The following is a 12,162-nucleotide window of genomic DNA, read 5'->3' on the forward strand; positions in this document are numbered from 1 at the left end:
GACTGGCCTCCACGGCCTTCTGTGGCAAAGAATCCCACAGATTCACCACCCTCTGACTGAAGAAATCCCACCTCATCTCCTTCCTGGGATTCTCCCTCTGTTCCTCCTCCCCTCTGTGACCGGCTGCTCCCAGCACGCGTGTTTATCAGCCCCTGGCTCTCGCCCAACGCCTCAGTGCGCCACTGCTCCACGCTTCAGTTGAATGAACAGGCAGTGAACGTGTGGAACTCACTGCCACAGAGGGCAGCGGAGGCCAAGGCACTGGGGGTTTGTGAGGCAGAGGCAGACAGGTCCTTCATTAGAACCACTGCCGGGTTACAGCAAGGCAGAGGGCAGCCCTGGTTGAATGGGGGAGGATGAGGGATTGGGGTGGGGGGGGGAGAGGAGGTGGGGTGGGGGAGGAGAGGAGGTGGGGGGGGAGAGGAGGTGGGGGGGGGCAGAGGAGGTGGGGGGGGAGAGGAGGTGGGGGGGGAGAGGAGGTGGGGGGGGGAGAGGAGGTGGGGGGGGGAGAGGAGGTGGGGGGGGGGGAGAGGAGGTGGGGGGGGGGAGAGGAGGTGGGGGGGGGGAGAGGAGGTGGGGGGGGGAGAGGAGGTGGGGGGGGAGAGGAGGTGGGGGGGGAGAGGAGGTGGGGGGGGAGAGAGGAGGTGGGGGGGGGAGAGGAGGTGGGGGGGGGAGAGGAGGTGGGGGGGGGAGAGGAGGTGGGGGGGGGGGAGAGGAGGTGGGGGGGGGAGAGGAGGTGGGGGGGGGGGAGGAGGGGAGGTGGGGGAGGTGGGGGAGGAGGGGGGGGAGGAGGGGGGGGGGGGGAGAGGTGGGGGGGAGAGGAGGTGGGGGGGGGAGGGGGAGGGGGGAAGAGAAGGGGGAGGGGAAGAGAAGGGGGAGGGGGGGAAGAGAAGGGGGAGGGGGGGAAGAGGAGGAGAGGGGGAAGAGGTGGGGGGGAAGAGGTGGGGGAAGAGGAGGAGGGGAGGAGGGGAGGGGAGGAGGGGAACACGAGGTGGAGGGAGGAGGAGGCGGGGAGGAAGGAGGAGGGGGGAAAAAAAGAAGGGGGCAATAGGGGGAGGGGGTAGTAAAGACAGGGGAGAGAAAGACGGTGGGGGGAGAGGTGGGAGGAAAGAGAGGGGAGGGGGGTTTAGACTGGCGGAGTAACGGGTGTGATTTTCCACCAGTTCCGCACCAGAATCTCTCAGGACAGAGCCAGCCGCCCGTATTCAGGTGAGCGCTGAACTTCTGACCGCGGTAACTTTGGGAGGGAGGGTGGCCAGGGGCGTCACGGTGGCGCAGCGGTAGAGTCCCTGCCTGACAGCGCCGGAGACCCGGGTTCCATCCCGACTACGGGCGCCGTCTGTACGGAGTTTGCACGTTCTCCCCGTGACCTGCGTGGGTTTTCTCCGGGTGCTCCGGTTTCCTCCCACACTCCAAAGACGTGTGGGTTTGTGGGCTAAGTGGCTTGGTGTGAATGTAGATTGTCCCCAGTGTGTGCAGGGTGGGGTTAGTGTGGGGGGGGTCGCTGGGCGGTGCGGACCAGTGATGGCGGAGAGCTCCGACCGCGGGGCCTGTGGACTTTAACACCGTGAAGCCCGCGGTCTCTGGTGAGAAGAGGCCGACCCGGGAGCTCCATGCCGCGGTGGGTTCAACCGTCCCGACGCCGGAGGTTCGATCGCCCCGACGCGAGGGCCTCGGACAGTCGGCAGCGGCGACTGCGGACAGTTCAACAGCCCCGACCGCAGGGCGAACAAAGAGGAAGATGATTGAACTTTATTACCCTCCATCACAGTGAGGAATGTGGAATCTGCTGTGGTGGATGTTTATGTTAAACTTCACTTCATGTGGCCGTGTGTCTGGTTGCTTTTCACTTAGTGTTCGGGGTTGCCAACTTCCTCACTCCCAAACGCGGGACAAGGTGACGTCACCGCCCCGCGCCCCGCACGACCTCACCCAGCCAGCGGCCACGTGCTCCCGCTCCACCAATGGCGGCCGCCCGGGCCGGGAGGCGGGTTGCCACGCAATCTCCGTTAGGCGGCCTCCGGGCCTACACTGTCTGGAGCTAAACTATCGGGGCCTAAACCATCGGGGCCTAAACTGTTGGGGCCTACAGCGCCCCCCCGGGCCTAATACGGGACAAGGGCGGACCCGTACGGGACAAACCAATTAAACCCAAAATATGGGACGTCCCGGCTAATACGGGACAGTTGGCAACCCTGTGGCTCTACGGGAACTCAAATTTCACTGGACCTTAATTGGAACATGTGACAATAAATTGATCATGAAATCTTGATCTTGAAATCTTGATCTTGAAATCTTGAGATCTTGAAATCATGATCTTGAAATCTTGATATTGAATTGTTGAAATCTTGAAATCTTAATCTTGATCTCTTTCCTTACAGGGGGCCCGACCCGTGTAGCGGCGACTCCAGCCCTCCGCCGCGTCCCGTGCCACGTCTGGACCTCAAGGCCCTTCCTGGCTATCCGGGGTCCCCGGAGAAGAGACCCTCGACGTCGGCGTCCCTGCACGACCCTCCCCCTGCCCCCAGGGGGCGTCACGGGCCGGGGCCGGGGCCTGGGCCGGAGCGCCGGGGGGGAGATGCCGTCCCCGCGGCCCGCTCTCCCGGGAAGCAGCTCGGCGTTCCCGGTCCCTGGCCAGCGGTGATGGAGATGGAGCTCCCGACCCAAGCACAGTGGATCCGGCACAAGAACAAGTTCAGGAACACCAGGCCCTGGTGATGCCATGGGGAGGAGGGCGGGAATGCCCGATCCCGGAGAGCATCGGGGTGATTCCCCAGGCACGGCCGGGCCCGGCGCCGATCCCTCCCAACCTCCTTTGCCGCGGAACAGTCCGCTTCCGGGCCACGCGTCCACCAGCGATGGGAGCTGAGTTACACAGACTTGACTGTGAAGCCGATGGCTTCTTTAAGCACACCTCCTCTTCCACGACCGCCGGGGGGCAAGTCCGTTCCACCGCCCTCCCGTCTCCAAGAGCCCCCCGCGCGTCCATGTGCGTACGGAAAGAAAACTGAAGGTGCTGCTTTGAATCGACGGTGGGCACAGAACGCTGGAGTACCTCGGCCAGGCCAGGCAACATCAAAGACACGAGAGGAGCAAGATGGGCCACTCCATCGAAATCACCGATACTGAAGCGCAGCACGCAAACGAGCGCGATGGCCGCCATTTTAGTAGGCGAGACCAGCCTCTCGCAGTGTGATGGGTGTTGTGGGGGAACAGTGTGTGTGATGATACCATCAAATGCAGAATACATCTCATCTGTCAGTTCACAGATTTTAGTTATTTTCCTTTTTAAATGTTTCTGCAAGTTTCTGCCTACTAAAATGGCGCCGTGACGTACTACGGTTGTTAGGGTCGAGTGGTCTATCTCGCTCCTCTAGTATCTTTGGGCAGCATTTCCGGAGAGAAGGAATGGGAGACGTTTCGGGTCGAGACCCTTTGGGTCTTGATCTGAAACGTCACCCATTCCTTCTCTTCCAGAGATGCTGCCTGACCCGCTGAGTTACTCCAGCATTCTGTGTCTATCTTTGGCACACCGCACGGACTGACACACACACACACACACACCCATGCGCCCATACCAAAGCACATCACGTGTTCCACTTTGCCCTCATGACACACACACACACACACACAAAGCCCCCGCCCCCGCCCCCTCCCCTGACATCAGTCTGAAGAAGGGTCTCGTCCCGAAACGTCACCCATTCCTTCCCTCCAGAGATGCTGCCTGACCCGCTGAGTTACTCCAGCATTGTGTGTCTACCTTAGAATGGTTCATTGTCAACCAAGGGGAAAGTTTGACAACCAGGCGTGCAGTCAGTAAAATTTGATCAGGAGGTCACTGAAATTCACCAGAGAACGAGAACGGGGGAGAGGGAAGGCAAGGATTACTTTAGTTTAGGGATGCATCGCGGACATAGGCCATTCGGCCCACCGGGTCCGCGCCGACCAGCGATCCCCGCACACGAACACTATCCCACACATCGCGGACATAGGCCATTCGGCCCACCGGGTCCGCGCCGACCAGCGATCCCCGCACACGAACACTATCCCACACACACTAGGGACAATTTTACATTTGTATCAAGGCAATTAACAATAGACAATAGGTGCAGGAGGAGGCCATTCGGCCCTTCGAGCCTGTACGCACCGCCATTCAATGTGATCATGGCTGATCATCCACAATCAGTACCCCTTTCCTGCCTTCTCCCCCATACCCCCTGACACCACTAACATTAAGAGCTCTATCTAGCTCTCTCTTGAATGCATTCAGAGAATTGGCCTCCACTGCCTTCTGAGGCAGAGAATTCCACAGATTCACAACTCTCTGACTGAAAAAGTTTTTCCTCATCTCCGTTCCAAATGGCCCTCCCCTTATTCTTAAACTGTGTGTGGCCCCTGGTTCTGGACTCCCCCAACATTGGGAACATGTTTCCTGCCTCTAGCGCATCCAAACGTCACCTATCCACGTTCTCCAGAGATGCTGCCCGACCCACTGAGTTACTCCAGCACTCTGTGAAACGTCACCTATCCACGTTCTCCACAGATGCTGCCTGACCCACTGAGTTACTCCAGCACTCTGTGAAACATCACCTATCCATGTTCTCCAGAGATGCTGCCTGACCCACTGAGTTACTCCAGCACCCTGTGAAACGTCCACCCATCCATGTTCTCCACAGATGCTGCCTGACCCGCTGAGTTACTCCAGCACCCTGTGAAACGTCACCTATCCATCCACGTTCTCCACAGATGCTGCCTGACCCGCTGTTACTCCAGCACTCTGTCGTTTTTTTTGTTGTTGTCAACATTCGATTGCAGTTCCTTCTTTTCTATTAAGTATTGATCATTACCGATCTCTCATTTCCCTCCGGTATTTTTGCTGACTGTTTATCGGCGATGATTCCACTGTGACGCATTGCTTTGTCATGTGGTGGCTAGGATCCAACCCCAGGTGCTTCACGAAGGGGTGAACATACCGAGCCTATTCCAGCCCGTTACCAGTATTATTTTGTGCATGAAGTTTTCAATGTAACTCTACCGTTAGTGCCTTAGATTTTGGCGTCAATTACCCCATTTCTTTATAACACAGGGTAGTTCCGTTAGTAAGGTATGGTATCTAACCTTTGTCTATTAAATTATTAAGATGTATGTAACATTGCATTCACGAAAGAGAGTTTGCAATTAAAGGTTTTTTTTTATGCACGCACATCTATGCTTCATCTCTTCAGAGGAAAACTGTGAGAATTATGTTTTGTTTTTGGAAACATGGAAAATAGGTGCAGGAGGAGGCCATTCGGCCCTTCGAGCCTGTACGCACCGCCATTCGTTGTGATCACGGCTGATCATCCACAATCAGTAACCCGTTCCTGCCTTCTCCCCATCTCCCTTGATTCCTCTAGCCCCCAGAGCTCTATCTAACTCTCTTTTTTAATTCATCCAGTGAATCGGCCTCCACTGCCCTCTGTGGCAGAGAATTCCACAAATTCACAACTCTCTGGGTGAAAAGGTTTTCTGTCACCTCAGTTTTAAATGGCCCTCCCCTTTATTCTTAGACTGTGTGGCCCCTGGTTCTGGACTCCCAACATTGGGAACATTTTACCTGCATCTAGTTTGTCCAGTCCTTTTATAATTTTATATGTCTCTATAAGATCCCCTCTCATCCTTCTAAACTCCAGTGAATACAAGCCCAGTCTTTCCAATCCTTCCTCATATGACAGTCCCACCACCCCGGGGATTAACCTGGTGAACCTACGCTGCACTGCCTCAATAGCAAGGATGTCCTTCCACAAATTAGACTAGAGATGCAGCTTGGAAACGGGCCCTTTGGCCCACCAAGCCCATGCCGACCAGCGATTCCCATCACTAACACCAGTTTACACACACTAAGGACAATTTACCATTGTACCAAGCCAATTAGCCAACAAACCTGAGCGTCTTTGGAGTGTGGGAGGAAACCGGAGCACCCGGAGAAAACCCACGCAGGTCACGGGGGAGAACGTACAAACTCCGTACAGACGGCGCCCGTAGTCAGGATCAAACCCGGGTCTCTGGCGCTGTGAGGCAGCAACTCTTATCAGCTGTGTCGCCCGAGAACATTAAACCACGAGGGGCTCGATTAAGATGGATGGTAACAGTCTTTCCCCAGGGTATGGGAGTCTAAAACTACATTTAATGCAAGTGGCGGAGGGAGTTAATGGAAACCAAAGGGTGAGTTTATGGCATGAGTTTTTAGTTTTAGATTTAGAGATACAGCGCGGAAACAGGCCCTTCGGCCCACCGGGTCCGTGCCGCCCAGCGATCCCCGCACATTAACACTATCCTACACACACTGGGGACAGTTTACACTTATGCCAAGCCAATTAACCTACACACCTGTACGTCTTTGGAGTGTGGGAGGAAACCGAAGATCTCGGAGAAAACCCACGCAGGTCACGGGGAGAACGTACAAACTCCGCACAGACGGCGCCCGTAGTCAGGATGGAACCCGGGTCTCCGGCGCTGTATTCGCTGTAAGGCGGCAACTCTACCGCCGCGCCACCGTGCTGCCAGTGGAAATGGTGGAGGTAGGGTCGCCAACTGTCCCGTATTAGCTGGGACATCCCGTATTTTGGGCTAAATTTGATTTGTCCCGTACGGGACCGCCCTTGTCCCGTATTAGGCCCGGGGGGGGGGGGGGGGGGGGGGAGTGTAGACCCGGACAGTGTAGGCCCGGACACTGTAGGACCGGACACTGTAGGACCGGACACTGTAGGACCGGACACTGTAGGCCCGGACAGTGTAGGCCCGGACAGTGTAGGCCCGGACACTGTAGGCCCGGACACTGTAGGCCCGGACACTGTAGGCCCGGACACTGTAGGCCCGGACACTGTAGGCCCGGACACTGTAGGCCCGGACAGTGTAGTAGGAAAAAAAACTGCAGATGCTAGTTAAAATCTGTCTCTACCTTCCGGACAGTGGAGGCCCGGATGCTGTAGGCTCGGATAGCGTAGGCCCGGACAGCGTAGGTCCAGAGGCCCGGATGCCGCCTAACGGAGGTTGCCTAGCAACCCGCTTCCCGTGCTCCCGCTGGCGGCCACCATTGGTGGAGCGGGAGCACGTGGCCGCTGGCTGGGTGAGGTCCCGGGGCGCGGGGCGGTGACATCACCTTGTCCCGTATTTGGGAGTGAGGAAGTTGGCAACCCTAGGCACAGGTGGGTACATCTGCAATGTTTAAAAGATACTCGGACAGGTACGTGGATAAGAAAGGTTCGGAGATACCTTGTCAAGCTTGAAAGTGTTTAGAAAAGATGTTCAAGGATATTGCCAGGACTAGAGGGTGTGAGCTACAGGGAGAGGTTGAGCAGGCTGGGTCTCTATTCCATGGAGCGCAGGAGGATGAGGGGAGATCTTATAGAGGTGTACAAAATCACGAGAGGAATAGATTGGGTAGATGCACAGAGTCTCTTGCCCAGAGTAGAGGGGAATCGAGGACCAGAGGACATAGGGTCGAGGTGAAGGGGAAAAGATTTAATAAGAATCCGAGGGGTAACTTTTCCACACAGAGGATGGTGGGTGTAGGGAACGAGCCGCCGTAGGAGGTAGTTGAGGCTGGGACTATCCCATCGTTTAAGAAACAGTTGGACAGGTCCATGGATAGGACGGGTTTGGAGAGATATGGACCAAGCGCAGGAAGGTGGGACTAGTGTAGCTGGGACATTGTTAGCTGGTGTGGGCGAGTTGGGCCGAAGGGCCTGTTTCCACACTGTATCACTCTACGAGGTAGATGGTCATAGACTATGGGTCAGGGAAATGGGACTAACTTGAATTGATTCCTGGGATGGCAGGACTTTCATATGAAGAAAGACTGGATAGACTCGGCTTGTACTCGCTGGAATTTAGAACATTGAGGGGAGATCTTACAAAATTCTTAAGGGGTTGGACAGGCTAGATGCAGGAAGATTGTTCCCGATGTTGGGGAAGTCCAGAACAAAGGGTCACAGTTTAAGGACAAGGGGGAAGTCTTTTAGGACCGAGATGAGAACGTTTTTCTTCACACAGAGAGTGGTGAATCTGTGGAATTCTCTGCCACAGAAGGTAGTTGAGGCCAGTTCATTGGCTATATTTAAGAGGGAGTTAGATGTGGCCCTTGTGGCTAAAGGGATCAGGGGGTATGGAGAGAAGGCAGGTACGGGATACTGAGTTGGATGATCAGACATGATCATATTGCATGGCGGTGCGTACAGGCTCCAAGGGCCGAATGGCCTACTCCTGCATCTATTTTCTATGTTTCGATGAATAGAAGTGTCTCGACCCGAAACGTCACCCATTCCTTCTCTCCTGAGATGCTGCCTGACCCGCTGAGTTACTCCAGCATCTTGTGATATCTTAAACTTTAACCTTCTCACCTTATAGCTATGACACCAAGTTTAGTTTAGTTTAGAGATACAGCACAGAAACATGTCCCTTCGGCCCACCGGGTCCGCGCCGACCAGCGATCCCCGCACACTAACACCATCCTACAGTCACCAGGGATAATCTTTACATTTACCCAGCCAATTCACCTACAAACCCGCACGTCTTTGGAGTGTGGGAGGAAACCGAAGATCTCGGAGAAAAACCCACGCAGGTCACGGGGAGAACGTACAAACTCCGCACAGACGGCGCCCGTAGTCGGGATGGAACCCGGGTCTCCGGCGTGGCATTCGCTGTAAGGCGGCAACTCTACCGCCGCGCCACCGTGACCGCCTATAGTCAATAGACAATAGGTGCAGGAGGAGGCCATTCAGCCCTTCGAGCCAGCACCGCCCGCCATTCAATGCGATCATGGCTGATCACTCTCAATCAGTACCCCGTTCCTGCCTTCTCCCCATACCCCCTCACTCCGCTATCCTTAAGAGCTCTATCCAGCTCTCTCTTGAAAGCATCCAATGAACCGGCCTCCACTGCCTTCTGAGGCAGAGAATTCCACACCTTCACCACTCTCTGACTGAAAAAGTTCTTCCTCATCTCCGTTCTAAATGGCCTACCCCTTATTCTTAAACTGTGGCCCCTTGTTCTGGACTCCCCCAACATTGGGAACATGTTTCCTGCCTCTAATGTGTCCAATCCCCTAATTATCTTATATGTTTCAATAAGATCCCCCCTCATCCTTCTAAATTCCAGTGTATACAAGCCCAATCGCTCCAGGACATTTCCACCGTTGGAGAAAGGTTCTGACTGTCTACCCTTCCAACGCCTCTCCTAATTTTAGATACTCTCAAGTCTCCTCTCAACCTCCGATGTTCCGGTGAAAATAATCTAAAAGCCTGCTAAACACCTCTATTGTAGCAGACTCCACTAGCATCCCAGGCAATGAATTCCAGCCCCTCCACCATTCTCTGGCCCCGAACATCTCCAGTGAATATTTCCCCTCTCACCTTGTAGGTCTGCCCGCAAGTGTTGCTTATCTCCACCCTGGGACGGAATGTTCTGACTGTCTACCCTGTCTCAAAGGGCTGGACAAACTCAATGCAGGAAAAATGTTCCCAATGTTGGGGGGAGTCCAGAACTAGGGGCCACACACACAACAGACAATAGGTGGAGGAAGAGGACCTTCGGCCCTTCGAGCCTGTACGCACCGCCATTCAATGTGATCAAGGCTGATCATTCTCAATTAGTACCCCGTTCCTGCCTTCTCCCCATACCCCCCTGACTCCGCTATCCTTAAGAGCTCTGTCTAGTCCTCTCTTGAATGCATTCAGAGAATTGGCCTCCACTGCCTTCTGAGGCAGAGAATTCCACAGATTCACAACTCTCTGACTGAAAACGTTTTTCCTCATCTCCGTTCCAAATAGCCTACCCTTTATTCTTAAACTGTGGCCCCTTGTTCTGCACTCCCCCAACATTGGGAACATGTTTCCTGCCTCTAACGTGTCCAACCCCTTAATAATCTTATACGTTTCGATAAGATCCCCTCTCATCCTTCTAAATTCCTGTGTATACAAGCCTAGTCGCTCCAGTCTTTCAACATATGACAGCCCCGCCATTCCGGGAATTAACCTAGTAAACCTACGCTGCACGCCCTCAATAGCAAGAATATCCTTCCTCAAATTTGGAGACCAAAACTGCACAGTACTCCAGGTGAGGTCTCACCAGGGCCCGGTACAACTGCAGAAGGACCTCTTTGCTCCTATACTCAACTCCTCTTGTTATGAATGCCAACATTCCATTGGCTTTCTTCACTGCCTGCTGTACCTGCATGCTTCCTTTCAGTGACTGATGCACTAGGACACCCAGATCTCGTTGTACGTCCCCTTTTCCTAACTTGACACAGTCTAAGAATAAAGGGGAGGCCATTTAAGACTGAGGTGAGAAAAAAACGTTTTCACCCAGAGTTGTGAATTTGTGGAATTCTCTGCCACAGAGGGCAGTGGAGGCCGATTCACTGGATGAATTTAAAAGAGAGTTAGATAGAGCTCTAGGGGCTAGCGGAATCAGGAGATACGGGGAGAAGGCAGGCACAGGTTACTGATTGTGGATGATCAGCCATGATCACATTGGATGGCGGTGCTGGCTCAAAGGGTCTAATGGCCTCCTCCTGCACCTATTTTCTATGTTTCTATTCCACATTTACCAACGATTCCAGATGTACTGACACAAAACTTTGCAATATAAATATCAATGTTTTCAAATCAAACCTACTCACCAAAGAGAGCTGGAACATAGTAAAAATGATTTAAAAAGTCCATCTTCTAAAAAATATCATTATTGCTGCCTGAATAATTAAATGAACTTGTAGAAACATTGAACTGCAGATGCTAGTTAATACACAAAAGGACACAAAGTGCTGGAGTAACTCAGCGGGTCAGGCAGCATCTGTGGAGAACATGGATAGGTGATGTTTCACAGAGTGCTGGAGTAACTCAGCGGGTCAGGCAGCATCTGTGGAGAACATGGATAGGTGATGTTTCACAGAGTGCTGGAGTAACTCAGCGGGTCAGGCAGCATCTGTGGAGGACATGGTAGTTGACGTTTCACAGAGTGCTGGAGTAACTCAGCTGGTCAGGCATCTCTGGAGGACATGGATAGGTGACGTTTCACAGAGTGCTGGAGTAACTCAGCGGGTCAGGCAGCATCTCTGGAGAACATGGTCGGTGACGTTTCAGGTCGGGCCAAGGGTCGTGACCCAAAACGTCTCCTATCCCTGTTGTCTGGAGATGCTGCCTGATCTGCCAAGTTACTCCAGCACCTTGTCCTTTTTTTTAATCTAAATTAGCCGATTAGGTCTTAATCAAAGCTTGGCAAATAGATTGAAATATATCACCAAAACATTGCAATGGCATTGACCAAACTGTTCCTCAGATTCATTCATGTTCCTCAAACGGGGAACTCTAGGAACTGTCCAAAATAGGTAACATTAATTTGTAAACTGCACCCCACATGCACACGCACACACACAGCTCACTTTTCACCATCTCATTTACTGGTAGACAGGATAGGGTGGGCTCTCTGCAGAGGCACGGGTCTGGGTCGAATGCATGCCTTCCTGGTTTGCCTTGTATTTATTATTATAGTGCACCTTTTAAAGCATGCATTTCCCCCTCAAGTTACAACCATTGAACTAAGTTCACATCGGGAATGGTCGGAGGTCAATTTAGACGTCAGCCCAACTTCCACCATCTCCCCTTGCAATAAATATTTCTAACGCTTATAGCTGCAAGGTGTTAATGTTGGGAAGGTTTGCCCACAAATCTCAAGTGTGTTAAGTCGAATTTGTGGGGATGCGTCTGAGTTTTTCGATTTGTTCACCACGAAGGTTGAGGTGGTTTTGTACCCTCAGAAGGAACTCACTACCTGGCTGTTTAGTTTGCGTTACCCTCCAAGCCCGTGAACGAAACCGCCAAATTAAAACTAGTACGTATGGATTCAGGGTAAATCCTTGTTAACCCTTGACTGCCCGTGACAAAGGTGTGAACACGGGATCCAGCTATACCCTGCAGTTTATATGTTCTCCAGTAGGGGGGGGGGGGGAGAGGGAGGGAGGGAGTCGCTGGCTAATTTTTTCATGTAATGTCTTATCCGTGAATTTCTCTCTCAATCAGCACTTCATTCATTCATTGTGTGGTGCAGTATCACAAATTAATGTCAAGGAGCAGCTCCGTTGTTTCAATGTTTTATTATTAAAATATAAAAGTAGCAAATTACCAT

General features: G+C 53.3%; 1 protein-coding gene across 1 annotated transcript in view; it reads left to right on the forward strand.

Moving 5' to 3' along the window:
• LOC144603158 (alpha-tubulin N-acetyltransferase 1-like) overlaps positions 1-5,199 on the forward strand; it is a 182,308-nt gene extending 177,109 nt beyond the window's left edge. Inside the window, exons 8-9 of the mRNA XM_078416319.1 lie at positions 1,164-1,209; positions 2,382-5,199. Of these exons, the coding sequence (XP_078272445.1) occupies positions 1,164-1,209; positions 2,382-2,718 (383 nt within the window). The 3' untranslated portion in view covers positions 2,719-5,199. The remainder of the gene's footprint in view (positions 1-1,163; positions 1,210-2,381) is intronic.
• Positions 5,200-12,162: the final 6,963 nt, after the last annotated feature.

This window comes from Rhinoraja longicauda, chromosome 19 (assembly GCF_053455715.1).
Source record: "Rhinoraja longicauda isolate Sanriku21f chromosome 19, sRhiLon1.1, whole genome shotgun sequence".
Taxonomy (NCBI): domain Eukaryota; kingdom Metazoa; phylum Chordata; class Chondrichthyes; order Rajiformes; family Arhynchobatidae; genus Rhinoraja; species Rhinoraja longicauda.